Source organism: Anopheles stephensi, chromosome 3 (assembly GCF_013141755.1).
Source record: "Anopheles stephensi strain Indian chromosome 3, UCI_ANSTEP_V1.0, whole genome shotgun sequence".
NCBI lineage: Eukaryota > Metazoa > Arthropoda > Insecta > Diptera > Culicidae > Anopheles > Anopheles stephensi.
This window is the reverse complement of record NC_050203.1, coordinates 67308677-67327579: the sequence shown is the minus strand read 5'-3', so window position 1 is coordinate 67327579 and position 18903 is coordinate 67308677. Positions and strand designations below refer to the sequence as shown.

Below are 18903 nucleotides of genomic sequence, written 5' to 3'. Positions count from 1 at the left end.
CCATATCGTCCAGTCTAGACAAGAACTTGCCATCTTCTAGGAATCCAGGAAAGGAAAGCATGATGGAACCGATGACGTTTACGGCCCAATAAAGTTGGGCCAAACATCAAATGCTTATTTTCTGTGGCCAATTCATGTGTCGATTTTTTTGTGAACTGGGTTTGTTCCAAATTCGACCGGTTCATCCTTAAAAAGGGCTCGTCGCCGAAGAAAGCATTTCGAACATTTCTGGGTCCTACATCTTCCAGTTACTCAAAACCCTATTTTTGGCGCCTCTAGATCTCTTGATGGCCTATCGACCTCTTGTGTCATGTCTAGCCATTATTTAATGAAACTAGACTGGACTAGATTAGTCTAGACTAGACTAGACTAGACAAAGTGATACCACGTAGTTGGATAGTACCTCCTCACTACAGGAGAGCGGTCCGTATGGGATTCGAACCCCGATACTGCCGTATGAAAATCGGCGCCGTTGTCGCCTCTACTACCGGACCGTACAAGGACTGAGACTCTGGCACTTAAATTGAGGTGAATCTCAATGATTACCTGTGTTGTATAGACTTGGAGGGCATCAGTAGTTTGTGGCTAATTAGTATAAGACTGTGATCATAATCTCATAAACCGAGATTGAATTAAAACATCTTGGTGGTCAGATGTCAGCAGAATGCCTTCTCGAGACTGTCCAAAATCATCCTGGATAGCCGGAAACCGTCCAGTGACTCAAATCCAGTTCAGACAAGAACTCGCCAACGTTCAGACATCCATAAAAAGAAAGCAAGAATCAATGACGCTCTCGGCAGATCTTGGGCAGACCAGTTTCCATCATTATCGCCAAGCGTCCTTGTGGCAGGACCGCTCTTGCAATCTTAAAACGACCGAGATTTGGTTCAAATTTTGCTCGTAAAGCACATTTATTTTGCATAAAGCATTTTAAACAATAGTCGATCATCTTACCATTCCTTTGCGACGGTCGAAGTAAAAGGATTCGCGGGCCGTGTGTTTGACATGTCTGCTTTCGAACGCCGTGCAGACTGCAATCCGCTGTTAAGCCGCTTTCGTTTGATTTGTGTTCGCACGACATGACAGACTCGCCTCAAACCGAGGTTGGGAAATACTTTTACCGTGCCTGACTGACTGTGAAAATTGTATAAAGTAATAAAAAGACGAAATGTTGTTACTTCGGGAATGTATGCGACAGTGCAGCAAGATGCATCCACTGTCGGTCGACCTTCCGTTCTGGTGGTAGCTGTTCTAGGAGGACAAGTTTTCAAAATTTATGCACATTCCGATTGCAGTTGCAGCAACAGCAACCGACCGACCGACAAGTGCAGGTCGTCTTGTATTGTTTGTGTTTCACTTGTTAGCAGCAGCAGCAGCATCCTCCGCTCGGAGACGAAGGTTTGACCAAAAGTGATCGTCCCGCGCGTACCTTTCATGGGCATGCAAACGTGGTCGCTTCTTGTTTGGGTCTGTAGCCTGCCACTACACGTAGCGAAAAGGTCAAGGTGCACGGGAAAGTTGTTGCAGTTTTGTTCCATATCAGGTGCCCACCGGCCCTACGAGACCCGCGTCCCGTTCGCATCCGTCCGTTTAGGTCTCGTGTGATGCCGGCTTTTGCATACAAATGATCCGTCCGTTGCGAAGCGCTGCAAGCATCGTCGATGATTTATTTCATTTATTACGCACCAAAAATTGATCGCAACCAACTAATTAACAACCTTTCGCACGCCTCTCTTTGCAACGCAGCAAACCCGTTCGTGTTCTCCAAGCCGTGAAAGGCCTTATCGGTGCACCGCAAAACAATTTCAAAATTTTGAAAAACGGCAAGGTCGTGTACGATGACAAGCGGGAAAAGTCGATGTTTAATCGGATACTGCGAGAAATGTTTCCACGGGATGGTCGCACAAAGGACGAGTAAGTGTTCGCGCGGGTTATATTTAAACGCTTCAGCTAATAGTCCCCTATTAAATATTATTCTACTAAATATTATAGGAAAAGCACAATCTTCATGAACCTCATCAAGGAAATATTGCTGAAAGATTTCACCACCAACGATGAGCATTGCGATCGGAAGCTGTTGAGCATTAAGAAAGACCGAAAGAAGGTAAATCGCTCTGCAAAAAAATGGAGAGTCGCGGATTTGTTTTATCGTTGCTAATACTTACAGAAGGACAAAAACCAGCTGCACGAGCGCGCCTGCAATCCCGTCAATCAACAGTTTCTCCCGAAGAGCTGCGCCTTACGCCAGATCTTGGACGTGCAGCTGTTGGTGAAGGTAGGAATCATTTGACGAACCCCGTTTGTGCTAGACCTACTAATAAAAACTCTCTACTTCTCTCTCTGTTTTCTTCTTCTAGTCGAGCATTTCCACGATCGACCCGGTAAAATTGGCCAAATCACGGTCCGATCCGTACGGCTATATCGATGACATGTACGAAAAGTATCTGACCTACCGGGAGGCCGATGTTTGCGGTGGTAGACACAGCGACAGTACCACCTGGCCCAAGGAACCATTCACTAGCTGCGAGTACCTGTCCGAGGAGGAGAAATATCAGCTCGGTGCCACGGCCCTGGACTGCTCGATAATGATCACGTTTCGCCGGCTGTCCGGTGATCGGGCAGAGGAGAACAGGTAAAAACCCAGACGGGGGCCGACCATGGGCAAACGCTTACAGAGAGCGAGGGATGCCTGCGCCCGGGATAAGTCTGGGAAAGGATGTGTAAGAGGTTAAAGGACGATTCCAAAAATGCTGAATGAAAAGAACCACCCATGATCGGGGCCTTTGAGGGTTGATCAGGGCCACGGGTCTACCTGTCTGGATGGAAAAAAAAGAAGGGAAGGATGAGATTACTTCTACACATTCCACCCAATACACCACGCCCGGAGGAACGTTAGCACACAGTTGCAATCCATTCCTGTGTCCGACGACACAGGACCAAAAAAGGAAAAAGAAGTTTCTCTTTTTTCATTCTTCCCTCGATCCTTGCCGCATGCGAGAACTTGGTTGAAAAATTATCCCGTCGCTTTCGTCTGCTTGATGTGATTGTGAGCATTCCTGAGAATTTCGTCCACCCTCGGCGGGCCACTTGTCCATTAGGTCGTACACGGCGACGTACAAAAATGGTGCCTTTTTTCTTGTCCTGTTCCCATTCGGCGATTGATGAACCAGTGGCGAATGTTGGCCACCGGATAAAGGTGATCACCGTTGTTCGTTCAAATCCTACGTGTGTTGGTGAAGTCTTCGCTTGTAGGGATTCGTTCCATAAAGCATTAGAAAGCCTTACGCTAACCGAAAGCAACAAAGCATTGGTTCGGTGTTTCTCGGGACCCTTTTTTTCTGCTGCTGTGCGGGTACGAGGGTTTTATGTTTCATGGGAAGTTGTCCGTTTTCCTTTTTATTTCTTTGTCTTTAAGAGGAGAAAATTTAGATATATTTGGATAGCGGTTTAATGTTGTTTTTTGTATAGTAATTTAAAATATCTAATATCACGCTCTTTTGCGCACTTTTCCACAGCCTAAACGAGGCCGCCCGCAACCACATCGTCTCCATCGAGGGCATGAAGTTTCTCGTCAACGTAACGATCACCGATCTGGACCCCAAGTCACCGAAACACTATGCCAAGTACGTGGAGCAGCTTGCAGAGTCGGCGGTAGCCTATCGAGACTTTCTAAGCAAAATGCGACGTTAGAAGACGCTACGCCCAGTTGGTTGATGTTGCGTTTGTGTGTGTGTGCCCCCCATTCACTAATCACTGTAAGTCCATCCAGAAGTGTGGCCCTAAGATAGATAAAAATGGCCTGCGTGAACCCGATTCTAAATCGTACGTAACAATAACCACACTCTACTAGCAGAAGAACCTCACGACGAAAAGCAATATTATATTTCCTATTCTACCCACCCCAGAAGTACGGGGGTTGCTCCGTTGTTGAATATGTCCATTAAGAAGCAACCAGAAACCACTGTCTGGTGGGATTGTTCTTTACAACAAAACCTGTGAGATAGATGTGTGTGTGTGTGTCTATTAGGAACAAAACCAATGCAACACGAACAAATTGAGGTTGAACACAGGAAGGGGAATAATACAGTTCGGTTGAGAACTTTAAAATAGTTCAACTACTTACACTAACCGGCCAGGACGCAACATGGTTACTAATATTAAACCACGGCTTACGAGGCGGATATACGTATGGACGGCATACACGAATAATTTAAAATTCAAACACAGGGTGACAGAGAGGACTGAACAACAACTACACCACATTACTACCACATTACAAAATGATCGATCGATCGATTTTATGTCACCGTAAGGCTCTTTATTCTAGGTAAAGCATGTTCTATTTATTGCAGACTATTTATGATGATGTTTTGTATAGATTTAAACGCAATGAAAGTGAGCCCGGCCCGGGTTCTAGCAGACACCAACTAACTTATTTATCTTGCTAAACATTGTATTAGGTTTAAGGAGTGGAGGAGAACGAAACCTTTGCTAGAATAATTTTTAATACTGCTTCATCATGCACAAACAACTCCCTAGCAAGGTACGGGGAGTCCCGGCTAGGAAGGAGATAGGTTTTAGGTTCAGGACTTACGAGGAGGACACAGTATTTACATCGTTTGGTTTAGCGGTTTACCGTAAGCTTCCGTTCCGTTGCACAGGTTAACAGTTAACTTATACAAGGCGTGCTTTCGATACCCATTTTCTATAATATACTTGCTACAAGAAATGTGCGCGCCACAGAACTGTGTATGGTTGTTATGGTAGAATAATTAGCAGTTTGCAGTGAATGTTTAGCAAAATTATTCCCACAAAAGTTGAGTTAGAATTTTGTAAAGACTTGCGACGAGAAGCAGTTGTGCTGCATTTTGTTGTGACTGTGACACGGAGTCCGGAGTTTCTCTCGCTCTCTCGGTAACTGTATTCAGTACGCTGTTCACACTCGATAGGGGAAATTCAGATGGAAAGGATAGGTTTTACACTGCGGGTCCCTCTGTTTTCTATTACCTATTTTCACACGTTTTTGGTGAACAATGTTCGAAACAAATAAATCGATGGAAACCTTTAACCTAGCGAGCCGGACCACAGACACGGTTTGCCGAAACTCTTCCGAAACCGTTACGCTTGTTTGAGGTCGTTAAACAAAAAAAAAAAAAAATGGATCTACGTGGAGCAGCCATTATCCTGCGGTACGCAATGGAATGTGGCGCCCATCACCAGCGAAAAGCATGTCAATCAATTACTAACTAAACGAATGGCTCCTTGCGGCGTCCGCCAGTGCGTTTCTGCTGCTGCTGTTTAGCGCGACGCCTTTATGTGTGCTCGGGATCCTTTGCGTGACGGTTAAGTTCCTTCCTTCGCTGCCCGATGCGCTTGTGAGGGGAAGAAATTGGACACACCCAACTGTTTTAGCACGTTCTGCCTGCCTGCCTGTCTGTCTGTGTCCGGTGATGGGAAGGATGGGTTGGCGTGTGTATGACGTGACGTGCTGTAAGGATACGAACCATGATCATCATCCCCTGGCGAGAGCGTACGATGGTTCGAGCAACAAGTCATTAAGGCACGGGGGTCGGCTCCACATTCGATAAGGTGTGGGCGAAAATCGATGTAGTTGTGCTTGCGAGCGTGTTTGGCACCATATAATACGCCCAGTTTATCCGCCTAGTTCAGTTATTTCTGCACCGCCAGCCAGTAAAGCACACGCGCACGGCAATGGGCAACAAGGTGGTCACCTTTACCGACCAGCAGCTCGAGGACTATCAGGATTGTACGTTTTTTACGCGCAAAGAAATCTTAAGAGTGCATCAACGGTTCTACGAGGCCAGTCCCGATCTGGTGCCGGTGATAATGACCGAGGGACAAGCGTCCACGATACAGGTGCCAAGGGAACGTATCGAACGGTTGCCGGAGCTAGTTGAAAACCCATTCAAAGGACGTATGTGTGAAGCATTTTCGCGCGATGGCGACGGTAATCTTACGTTCGAGGACTTTCTCGACCTGCTGTCCGTGTTTAGCGAGCAGGCTCCGCGGGACATTAAAGTGTACTACGCGTTCAAGATCTACGGTGCGTTTGGTTGGACTGGGTGTATCTGTTTGGTTGCTGTTAATGGGTTGCATTGTTTGGTTGGCTTTGTAGATTACGATCGGGATGGATTCATTGGCCAGTCGGATTTGCTGAACGTGATTACGGCTCTCACGCGGAACGAACTATCGCTCGAGGAACATCAACAGATCGCGGAGAAGGTGATCGAAGAGGCGGATGTGGACGGGGACGGGAAGCTGTCCTATTTGGAGTTTGAGCACGTGATAACGAGAGCGCCGGATTTTATATCGACGTTTCACATTCGCATCTAGGGCGTGATATTTTTGTTGTTGTTGCTTGAAGTGACCTTGAATTATTGAATGAAAGAATAAGGAATTCAGCGAGGAAATGCCTTATTAATCGTTGTAAAGCATGAAATTTGTAGCTCTCTTTTTGTTGAAATAGTTTATGAAAAGTAATTGGGATCATCAACATCAACTTCCAATCATCAAAGTTAGATTAGTTCAAGTGCGTATTAGTTTAACTAATCATTACATTCCCGAATGCATCTCAAAGTTGAGCTGTGGGTTTTTTGCGTATATTTTGTTGAATAAATTTATAGATAAAATTTAAAAGCTACGATTAAGAAAGATAATTTATTTAAAATAAATAAAATCTGAAAATGCTACTAATAAAAAAAACACTAAACAAATATACATATTAACGAAGGCAACAACATGACAGAAATTATGTTGCACTTGAGGCAAGGTATGTATTTATTTTTATTTTATTGCTGGCCTATTGCATCAAATAATTTTTTACGGTTATTAAAATGGTTTTTAGCAATCCTGCCTAGCTAAAATATTTTGAATATTTTTTTCTTCATAAATTATAACAATGGAATCATTTGGTGTTCAAAGTGTGTTGTACTTGTGCGTTGAGTAATTTGGTATTTAATACTACTTTTTTTATTTATGAGAGAACTTGAAACAATATTTAAAGAGTGTTTGAAACTAAACAAATTAAAAACTGTGTTGCATCTGAGAAGGATATTTGAATTTGTATGCACTTATGCCGTCAGCCTCCATGCATGAAGATCTTTGGCCGTATATTTAAAGCCCCAAACAAGATCTTTACTCAAATACTAGAAGGATGATGGATTTAATTTGTGGAATGATGCATAGTTTTGAAATTTTCATTAAATATAAATGAAAAATTCAATTCAAAATGAAGATTTGTCGTTTCGATGGAGTTGCCTACGCCTGTACAATATGCTGGAGCACGTTCGCACAGTACTTTCGTTAAAAGAGCGAGAAAACTCACATGTTCGTTAAATTGGTTTCAAAAGAGACGTTGGTTCGTTAAGTCAGACTACGAAATTTTGTTTTGATGTCTTACCAAAACTAAATTCGTTTTACTTTTAATTATGATTGAATTCCTTCAATTTTTCGTTCATTTCCGTACTTTTACAAAAAATAAATAAAATATTTTCTGTATTCAGCAAAAAATCTCGATTTTCTGTAATTTTATACTCACGTGCTGTTGCTGCTGCTTGTTAAGATAATATATAAGCTTGTTTTATGTACCTCAAAAACTGTAAAAATACAAGCAGCGTTTGTCTTTCAGTATGAGCTGATGAATATAATCCTTTCAAACTTATTGAAGTTCGCTGAGCCATCCCTCCCGTTGATTGCTGCGCAATCTTCCCTCCTTCCCCCCACCCCCCCAATCTATTTCAGGCTAGCTTTAAAATGCTCCATGCTGATACGAGTGGCGAACGAAAACCCAAACCACTGAATCATTCAACATGTGGCACACGCTTGCAAAGTTGCTTGTTTGACTTTCGATGATTCCGAGCTAATACTTGCCCCTTTGCCGGTTACATTCGATGTAGAGTATTTCCGAGAAATCACAGATCGCGACCGTATTGAAATTAAACCTATTTTCCATTTAATTTAATCAAATTTTGTTTAAAACGGAAAGCAGCTTAGTAAAATATAAATCTACTTCCAGTACATGCAAAACTTTTGTTCATGTTCACCCTAAAGCTAGCCGTACTTAATTAAAATGTTTCAACACGTTCCCATTGGCCATCGACAGGCTTAAAAAACCATTAGCTGCCATTGTCCTGTCACTGTGTCCCACGGGCAGTACCCAGAAACGGTGAGAGGCCTGATATAAATTTGCATACCATAAACACGAATGCACCAGATAAAAGGTGATAGTATGCGCTTGAGGATGCATCAATCAATTTCCGAACGGGGGAAGGGGACGGCTATCAAACACAATATAATTTTGATGCACTGTTTTACCCCCAGGAACGCAACATCAGCGGCGACAAGCTCCGAAGGTATTTAAAAGTTAATTAAACCCATACAGACACGTGCACTGGATGAAGTTAATCCTTCCAATTGTGCGTTGCTTTCAACACACTGCCGCTTGGAGCACATTAAAATCGGCTCCATTTGCTCCTCAGTTATGCGATGAATGCGGTGATAGTTGTGGTATTTTCGTTGTTGTTTGGATGAATGAATTGAAGTTTACCCACTGAAACGGAGATGCTTTTAGCACTCCAATGCTAATGTTTCACCTTAGCAAAAATCAAGCCGAAAAGGCCACTTTGTTATAACTCACACGGGGTACATAACCCAACGTACAAGTAGGTTGTCTTTCAAAGTAGGATCAGCAGGTTGAGCTTAAAATTCGCTTTACTACGCACCAAAAAGAAAGAAAGCTCCACACAGTACCGATACGCTGGATTATGATGTTATGGAGAGCGCGCTGGATTATGATCGCGGAGAGTCGCGGTCGGTCATAAATCTTCGCATAATCGAATTGAAATTTAATCATTCAATCCTTTCGATCGATTGGGCACATCGTGCGATGGCGCTAGTAGTTTGCTGCTGCCGTAGCTTCATTTCAGTGGTCAGCGTCAGTCCATAATTGATGATTAACGCCATTACGATGGCAATCGTCGAAAGGACAATCGAAGAAGCGAAAAGAAAAACCAAAACACACGACAGTGGAAAATTAATTTATTTGCTTTTGTGACACTGGGTGAAGTGGGTGGAGCGTGCATGGTAATTATATTTTTCCCCTTTTTTATCGGGACCGCGGGGAACCGACGTTTTAACGTGACCTTGGTGATTGAGTTGTTGGTAGTTGATTGGTGATTGATTTATTTTACTTCATATGTGAATTTTTTTTTTGGAAGAGATGGTTTTACTTTCCATACCCTTAAATTGTTCAAAATGAGTTGTTTCTCGGTAAGTAGTATTTTATATGATACATTTAGTTAGAAAAATATTTAATCTTATTCAAATAACTATTTAATTTTTTTTCATAATCCAGTATTTAATAAAATAAATAAAATTAAAAAATAAATAGTTTTAAATAATAATAAAAAATTATAAAAATAATTCAAAAAACAAATTTTAACTAGAGCATCAATAACTAGAGCAAGAAAAGAATGAAAGACCATGAAAACAGCATTTAACAATAAATAACTAATACAAAATGAAACATGAATCAAACAAATGAAATAAATAAGGAGACGACATATGTGACAAAAAAGTAATAGAGCAGAAGATTTAAAAAAAGACTCAATAACAACAGCTGGTTGGGTACAATAATATAAAGGATTTATTGAAAAATAAATCTGTATAGCAGGAATTAACGAGTTATCGATTATAAGCTAAGTACTAAACATTAAAATATTGTAGCTTCAAGAGTTGAATATACTTCCTTAAATGATTTTTAATTCAATTTTGAGGAATTGAGTAGATTTCGTTTCATAGAGAAGAACGCGCTCGCGATGCACGTTTTAAGCAGCGCCACCTATTGTAGAGTAGCTGAACTGAAAATAGCAGATTGTCGCTCGGTTTAGCAAGTTGCTATTTGTAGGCTTCTTTCCGTTGATTCTATATGTTTTAATACTTTTATTTGGTTTTTGAACATTTGAAACAACCGAAAGGTAAAAAAAAGGTCTAATTTAACCTTATCCCTGGCCAACAAGGAAATACTTTCTCCATTAGCAACGGGGCTATCAGTGTAGCTTACAACTTTGGAGGCTTCTAATTTTGGAATACGTATTACAATATCCATCGGTGTAAAGATTTCACCTCAATTTGAGGTCTTTTTCATTTTATCTTAAAATAAATAAATAACATAATTAAAATACTCTTTAAAATTTTCGCTACAACATGTTTCAAATGCTTAGAAAATGTTTCAAAATGTCTCGATGGATTTATAATATAAATACCTAATAACTATAGGAAACATTGTGTTGTGAAAAACGTGCAAAGTACTAAGTGAACTAATTTTTACGTCAAGTGTAGTACAAAAAAAATGTTAGCTTAAAAAATTCATATGTTTAAAATGATTTGGCGCTCATATAACACATTTTGCCAAAGTAATAAAACAAATGAGAGAAGCCAATTAAATTATTAAAACCAAAGTACACACTTTGCATACACAATTATAATCGCCTAATTTGAATGGTTCACACACATTCGACGTACTTTATGTCCACAACCAATCAGCTATTAATCGAGCGCATTTGCTCTCAGAATTGAAGTGAATTTTCACTGTCTTTTCTATTCTATCATTTTTCCTCTGCTAACTCATCATTCCTGACACGATTTGCACTTCACAATGACACTATCGCTCGAGTTCTTCCTCTCAAGCGTTCTCCGGCATCACTTTCCACAAGCACGCCCAACGAACCGTGAAGAATTGGCCAACGAGTGAGACGCGGTGTCTTGCCCACCCAATCCCGGTAAGACGATCACAACGAGCGATCACCCCAACCGGAATGGGCACGCGTCATCCCAATTTATACTCGCACAAGAACAGGGACAAATAATGTAAAGCATGTGTGAAGAAAGCAAGAATGAAAACGAAACCCACGTTTCCCTTTCTCCGTTTGCCTGTGCGTCAGCTGCGTCGATAGGGAAAAGGTAACGCACCGTCAAACGTGTGCGGAGGTGATAGAATACAGAAAAATGCTCCAACCCGAGGAAGGATTTGTCTCGAACGGGTAAGGACATCGACCAGCTGGAATGAAAATTATCGCCCGCATTCATCGGACGGTCTTTCGCGCGGACGGCTGGCCAGATCCTGATAGAGAAGCATCGTCAACGGCAGTCGGACGCTTAAGGTGATAAACTAACCATCCTTGCTGTTGCCTTATGAGGGTACGGACCCCGAACGGGTGTACGTGAGCAGGCTCGGCAACGACCGCCCAGGAATTCCTTCGTCGGTGTTAGGGTCGGTGAACGGTTTCGTGTCCACATGAAAGCTGATCTTGCTCGGTTCAAGATGAGTGCGTAGTGAAAGGGGAAGAAAAAAACAAGCCGCGGAAACTCGGTCGGGAAGGTCCTTACGCGTCGTCGAGGACTCTTCGGCGTTAGCGAGGTTAGGCGACCATCATCAAATCGCATTCAGTGAGACTTACCGGGTGTTTCGGGGGCTGTTGGGTTCGGTAACGGAAATATGTGTGTGTGTTGACTTTGAAAACAACGCACCACGCGTCCTTGTCGTAAAGGACGAGCAGAACCGCCATATGGTTTTGACACATGTCACACAATTAAGTGATTGTGTGAAGTGAACGAACGACGGCGACGAGTTTGGTTTTTTGGAATGCGAAACGAAACTCAAGGTAAATATGTGTGCTTGCTTGTGTGATGTTGACAGGGCGTCTTTTTATTTTTTATTGCGTTGGTGTGTTGCTGATGCCATTATCATAATAATTTAATTCCATATTTTTCATTCAAGTCTGCTTTTGGTCTATGTCTTTATTCTGTACTCACCCCGAGCGCAGTAGTGTTGTGTTATTTGCCTTATTTTTTTGTTCCGGTTTTGAACGGTTCCAGGATGGATTGAGCATATTTTTACATGTCATAGGAAAATGAATTACCATTTTAAGTATGCAATGGGTTTGGTGTGCCAAATGGATACAATCTCTTTTTGCAAAAGATTAATTTCACACGTTGGAAGTTACATTTCTGTTTAGTAAAGGTAATCAAAATAAGAACAAGGTGATCCTTTTACGAGCTTTTTCTCGTGCTTTCTCGCATTTGTGTTGTTAGTTGCTCTTTTGCTTTTCAAATCATTTTCTTCCTTTTGCGGTTAGAATTATATTTTTACTTTAAATTTTTAAATTTATTTTTCTTATTTTCGAGTTATTGTTATTTTTTGATCATTTTTAAAATTTCGTTACATCGTTAATCAGATTTTGTTAAATCTCTTTTATTTATTTTTCTATTATTCATTTGCCAGCACATAGTTATTTTAAAGCATTTTTCAAATTTTCATAGTCTCCAATTTAATTTGTTTTTTATTTTATTTTTATTCAATATTTAGTAAAGTTCTAACCGAGAATGACCGGGATATGGCAAATAACTAGGAGGAAATGCCTAGTTAATTTTGTTAATTGTTTTTTGCGTGAATATAATTCACAGTCACCACATGCGGTGGTGACAATACTGCATCAGTCCGTAATAATAAATAAATAAATAAATAAATAATAATTTAGTAAAGTTCCAAACGATTTCAAATTTGTGATAGAATCTTTGTTAAATTCGTATTCTAGGCAAATTTTTCTATATTTAGCTGGGTTTTGTGGTTTTTTCTATCTTCTTTTTACTCTTCTTTTTCTTTTCTTTATTTTGTTCTCTCTCTCTCTCTTTCTTTGTATCCATTTTTCCTTTTTCTCGTTATTTATTTACTAACTTATTTCTTTCTTTACTTATTTTTCTTTCTTTTATTATGTCTTCTACTCATCCTTTCTTTCTTTATTTGTTTATTTATTTTTTCTTTCTTTTATTCTTTTTTCTACTCTTTCCTTCTTTTATCTTCTTTCAATCTACCTATCTATCTATCTATATTTCCTTCTTTCTTTCTGTTTATGTTCTTTCTTTTGATCTTTCCTTCTTATATCTTCTTTTATTCTATCTTTTTTATTCCCATTTTCGTGTTGACTTCCTTATTTAATTTTCCTTTTTACTTATTTTGTTCTTTTGTTTCTGTTTCTCTCTTATTTGGAATTGTCATTTTTTTGTTAAATTTTCTTTCCTAATCAAGCGATAGTTGAACAAAAAATCTAAGCATTCAACAGCCTTCTGATGTTCATGCTCCTATCAAGTGGAGCCTAACAAGTACAGCAAAACTATATACCCAGTTCATACCTGAATCACGATCAGATTATTCTTCAATTCCATAGTGTGCCAAAAGTTGTAATCGCTTTTCAACGGTGTTTGGAACCCGTTGTCCTTTTTCCTGCATGTTTACAACGCACCATAATTGCATTACGTGTTTGCTCGTGGTGCGTGCTCAAAATTTAGTCACATATTCATAGGCTCCCCTTGAGCACGCTAGGCTCTTGCGATGCGTTTAGCCCCGCATCCGGGTTTTCATCGCTCACGGTCAACAAGCAGACACTCGAACCCGTAACGAATGAACGCTCATTTTAAATCGTTTCGTTGAAGCACCATTTCGGGTTCTAGTCCGCACGCAAAAAAGGGCACGAAAATAAACTGCCACTGCCGGATAAAGAGCTACAACTTCAGCACCGTTCAAGTGCGCGAGCGTTGAATTTATTGCGTAGATAAATGCAAAAACAACAACCCACCGGCAGCCGATGGGTTCTGCTGGCGCTGCATTGAGCGATATAAATGGTGGTACCCGGTTTTGGGTACATTGTGTGGAGTGTTTCGTCCTGCCGGCGGAAAGTCAATTGCAGTTTACACTGCATCATTTTTCATCGCCATCGCCAGCCATGGTTCACGCGTAAAAGCGCGAATGCGTTCGGGCAAAGTGCAATCAATCATAAACACCCGGCCCGACGGAAGGTGGATTGTGGAGTTTGTGGAGTTGAATTTGGAATAGTATAATCCCTCTAGATGAGCGGTACTGTGCGTTTGATAGTGTTGCCGGCATGGCAGCGGATGACTAACCGACGATTTGGGGAGGATTGGAATGCAAAGCGCTTACTTTTGGCGGAAACGATGCACACTCCTAGTATGCTGTCAGTGGATTAGGTTAAACTGTGTGCTGATGAATGGAAAATGGTGCTAGAACGGATCTCTATTTCTGACGATTTGAACCAAATTCAGAGGCTTTCCTTTTCCTGATTTATGGACGATTTGAATGAAATTGAATGCGTGAAGGTTGATTTACACAACAATAAACTCGATAAAACTACTCGCTTTAAAAGCTTTGTTTTAAACAAAGGGAAAGGAATTCAAATTGTAGTTAGAAAATGAGTTTTACTGTCAAATAAAGTTATGAAGTTATCAAAAAATTGCCTTCTTTTTTTAATTTTTTTTTTGTGTTTTACTATGTCTGTACGAAGAGTTGAACAACTTACATATCAGGCGCCAAGACCGCTTCACGGTCTGAACCTGCTTCAGAAGCTCATAGTCGCGGCGCTGCCGTCTAGCTATCCAATGTTGAATTTTGTTGAAGACTAGCTCCTGCTGGAAGAAACCTCTCCATGATTTGAGTTGAAAGCGTGTCAGCCGTTTCATGATTATAGTTTTGCTGTAAATTTTTCTGTGGTATTTATTCGTAATACATTGGGTTATCTTTGATAAACACCAGGAAAGTCTTGTGTCCGGAAGCTGTAAATCGATACGTTATCCATTCTGATAGATCCTTGAGGTCTACTTTTGTACCACAGTGATTTAAGGTCTTTAAGTGATTTAAGTCCCTGAACCATACCTCGGTCGGAACTCTAGATCATATCAATCGGAACGCGATCAATGTGATTGTGTTTGAATGTGCGTTGTTAAAATTTTTGCAAACATATTAAGTAAGTGCTAAGCTAGGCGTGGGACGACTCGGTGGCTGAGGCGACTTCTCACGGCAGGACCCGGGATTCAAATCTCATCCCTGGAACGCCTCCATGTACGCAGGGCTGACTACCTTGCTACGGGTAAAGTCAAGTCATAGAAAGCCGAAAATGGCAGGCCGAGACTTCTCGAGGTTGTAGGACGTCTTAAGGCAAATCCTAACTCTTAAGTAGAAGAAAACAGAACAGCGACTCGGGATTAGGCTGAAACATTGGTCCTTTGAATCGGAACATTTAGCCCATCATTAAGTATTTTTTCCTATCTTTAATGTTGATTGGGGGATTAAATATTTGCGCCTACGGATATGCAATAGGAATGTGCCGATATTTTGCAACAAATGCGAGATGGCCTGAAATAAATTTTAAATTTAATTTGAAATTAAATCCCGACCACAGAGTAGAAGAGCAACATTAAGAAGAGTTTTTTTTATTATGATTATATTGTTCGCATCTTGTCTCATCAATTTTATACGCTTGATAAATGATTTTTTATGATTTTTTCGTATATTTCTACTGTACCTCAAACTGGGTTTATTATAACTACCTCCATTGCATTGACATGCAAACTGCACTAATCCCCCACTAAGCATTAACCATTTCTAACCACACAATTTACAATCGCCATAACTCTTACCGGCCACAACACACATAATGATATGCCACTGGCAGCAGTTTTCGGGTCTGCTCAAAATAGAAAACATTGTGGCCACATTAAATCCTCCTGCACCCAGCATGCTAAGTGTTTCGAATGCGGTGCGTACAGAACAACATTTACCACCGCTGGCAGTAATATTATTTGTGAAAAATGTTGTAATTTTTTTTCGGCTTTAGCCGAATCACATCCCGCTCAGCAGAATGATGAGTTAATCGCTACAGCCCGACACAGTTGCCCAGCTTTGAGCGGGGGAAAAATCTTATGTTCTTTAATCCCTTTGCCACTTCCCAAACCGCTCTGTCCCCGTTTTTTTTCGCTTGGTTTTCTTTTTCCGTTATTTGTGTGCTAATATTATTCTCTCACCTACAACTGCACTTGTTGAATGCATGATAAGGCTCGCTGGCGAATAATGAACGCGCCGCGCCATTGCGATGAGCTCGCGTAATAAGCATAACGCCACGCTTTACGTACGCGAACGGCATGAAATTGCTTTCGAGCCGACACCTTTTGTTGATGATGACCACACCGGACCGGATAGAACCGTTCTTTACGCAGAGGTTTTTCTTCTGGTCTTCTCTCGGGTCGAATTTAAACTACAAAGAAAGGATCACAGAAGGAACGAATAAAATTCATGTAAAGAGAGAAAAAGAGATTTACACACGGTTAAACAAACGCAACGACACACACACCCACAGACAGATAAAAAAAGGTCAAAAGGTACCGCCGGAGATTGACCTTGCCCGGATCAGGCCCTCGCCCGGAGCGCGGCGGAATTCATTAGCCTACATTAAACCGCGAGGTACCGATCTGTCGGTAAATCCGATTCTTCCCCAAAAAACATCATCCCCTGCTCGACCTCCCCCAGCTCCCTCCCGATCTACCCCCCATTGGATTGGTCAGTGTAAAAGAAAGGTTAAACGGGATAAACACGGGAAGGCACGCGCAAAAAAACAAAAATCCAACCCAAACTCCAACGCATCCAACATCGCAACACCATTGGCGCACGTTACGTAAAAGGGCGCTCTCTGTGGTCACGTTTTTCCACACCACCGGAAAATGATGACCGGATTGGTTGGATGGTCAGATCGGGCGAAACAAAACAAAAAATCGCACCGGATTGTGGTTCCGCTTCTTTTACGTTTTTCGGTTGTTCCGCGTGGTCGGTTCCGTCGCCGGGTTGATAATTAATTATCATTCTGTTATGGTCCGTTCCGTTCTGGACACAGGTCGCTTTCCCAAACCGAGCCCGAAGCTTCTAGCCGGTGGCGATCCGTTTCGATTACCTTTTTGGGCGACGGGGCGGTGCACATCTTCTAAGAATAATTACTCTTGTGCTGGGGAAGGTGGTTTACATGAATACATTTTGCCCTAAGACGTAGCGAAAGGAACAACGGTACAAGCAAATGGTGAAAAGCTTGTGGAAATTGAAGGAAAGCAGCTAGAAAAAGTACGAAAATGAGGGGAAAGATTTGAAGATTCTAAGGACCCTGAGCCCTAGCTATCTCACCAACTATACTACTTCTTGTGTACCATGAATACTGTCTCAGTATTTGGAACAACTATGAGCAGTAACAGTCAGCATTGTGAAGTAGTGGACATTTCTATGACATCTCTTCTCACTTCCTGCAGTCATTTATTTTAACTATTTTTTTTCTCTCTCTCTCTCTCTATCTATTAGAGAACTAGAAGCTGTGGCGGTTAAACTATGGACCTGATACCTCTATCGTTGGGTTTATCACCTTGGTGCCCAGGGTCAGAGCATCCTTCCGAAATCCTGGACAAGTTCGGTCTACATAAATTGCAGTTAAGCCCGGCGAAAGTCTTCAACAACAAGGTCATTTTTCAAGGTCACCACTATCAAAAGAGCAATTGTTAGTTAATCGTCTTCAGTAACAACCTCATTTAATAGAATCTTTGTCACTCATTCTTTAGTCACCACAACTGGGACCGCAATCGATAGTCGAAGGCCCAGAAAGAGATGGAAGAGGTTTAATTATTTTTAAATATAGCTAAGGATTATTCAACCAAATCTTCTATCTTCGATAGATTCTCCAAAAATTGCGGTAGTCTATGGACCTGTTTCTGGACGTCAAGACGGGATACAATACCATAAAGCAAACGGAACTACGGATCATGTAATAGTACCTATTTACTAGAAATCTGGTACGAGTTTAGAATGTGCTTTAAGAACTGCTAAAATCTCATCCGCCTAGATCCGGCTGAAACTCAACGATCTTAAACTTGGATTGAACATCACGAAGATAGACGAAATTGCCTTCCAAAGAGGTCGGTGAAGACAAGTGTCCGGAAGATTATGCTGCCTGAGATGTTGGCTCTGTACGGCCTGAAATGTTAGACTCGATCAACTGAAGTAAAGTCCATAGGAGCCACATTACAAAAGGTTAGAGTTAGAGGGAAGTTTTGAAGTTCCTTCGGAAAAAATCATCAAAGTTTCTTTACTGAAGGGTATGAAGAAGTTGATGGAAGAACATATTAAGGACTTAAAGAGACTATTTGAAATGTTGTAATGAATTGATCAATATTTTCTGGAAAAAAGTTTTTTACAGGTCCAATGTGTTTTTTACGACATTTCTAATGGAGCAATAATCCACATTCCTCTTCTCCACCGACACTCTGCTTTGACATGATGTGCATGTAACGTGCAAAATTAGGACGAAAACAAATGCTTAAGTATCAGTGCTTTACCAACCCTTCCCAACAATCGTCCACGCTGCTAGAACACAGCTTTGCCTGATCGAATGGATACGGATCGTAGAGTTTGCATGGTCCGCAAAACTTTCTCATTCTCCAATGTTCACAACCCCGTTCGGTGGCGAAGCCCGGCCTCGGGATAGGACCGCGCTCAACGAAACAGGACGCAAAGGATTGTTTGTTGTAATTAAAACTATTTCCAACCAACAACTAGCCTTCGGTATACACAGCACTAGCCGACGATGAAGCTAAAAACTTTTTCATTTCACATGTGAAAGGTTGTTGGAACCATTGGAACCTCCAACGGACCAAGCTGTTCGTGGAGGAGGGTTTCGAGGACCGTTTAGCCGATTGTAATTTGTACGCCGGACGATGTTCACCCTCGCGCGGGATGCTCACCCTCCGTACTATCTTAAGGAATCGAGGGAAATTAGTGTGGGAAAAATTGCTCCCTCTCACTCAGCCACACACATAGTACCCGTCAAACCGTACTAAGCGGATTTAACGGACGATCGGAAATGTGTAAACTTTTCCATCAAAACACCATCGGACGATCGTTCGAAAGTTTTGAACGATAAATTTTCTATCGCTCTGTTTTAAAGCCAGATAAGCGCCGTCGATTCGTCGAACATGTTTACCATCCATATATTTAAGCACCACGTG

At 41.4% G+C, this 18903-nt stretch overlaps 2 protein-coding genes across 9 annotated transcripts in view; both read left to right on the top strand.

Annotated features, from left to right (window-relative positions):
• The window catches only part of LOC118511782 (inositol-pentakisphosphate 2-kinase), a 97904-nt gene extending 92831 nt beyond the window's left edge, over positions 1-5073 (top strand). For 7 of the 8 annotated variants that reach the window (XM_036055295.1, XM_036055292.1, XM_036055293.1 and 4 more), the window contains 5 exons: positions 1747-1914; positions 1993-2104; positions 2168-2275; positions 2358-2632; positions 3516-5073. In XM_036055295.1, the coding sequence (XP_035911188.1) occupies positions 1747-1914; positions 1993-2104; positions 2168-2275; positions 2358-2632; positions 3516-3690 (838 nt within the window). In that variant the 3' untranslated portion in view covers positions 3691-5073. The remainder of the gene's footprint in view (positions 1-1746; positions 1915-1992; positions 2105-2167; positions 2276-2357; positions 2633-3515) is intronic. The other variant, XM_036055299.1, reaches the window with a different exon arrangement.
• Positions 5074-5198: 125 nt separating this feature from the next.
• On the top strand, positions 5199-6535 carry LOC118511785 (calcium and integrin-binding family member 2). Its single transcript, XM_036055302.1, has 2 exons — positions 5199-6064; positions 6137-6535. The coding sequence occupies exons 1-2, from the start codon at positions 5713-5715 to the stop codon at positions 6352-6354; spliced, it is 570 nt and encodes a 189-aa protein (XP_035911195.1). The 5' UTR covers positions 5199-5712; the 3' UTR covers positions 6355-6535.
• The last annotated feature ends 12368 nt before the right edge of the window (positions 6536-18903 follow it).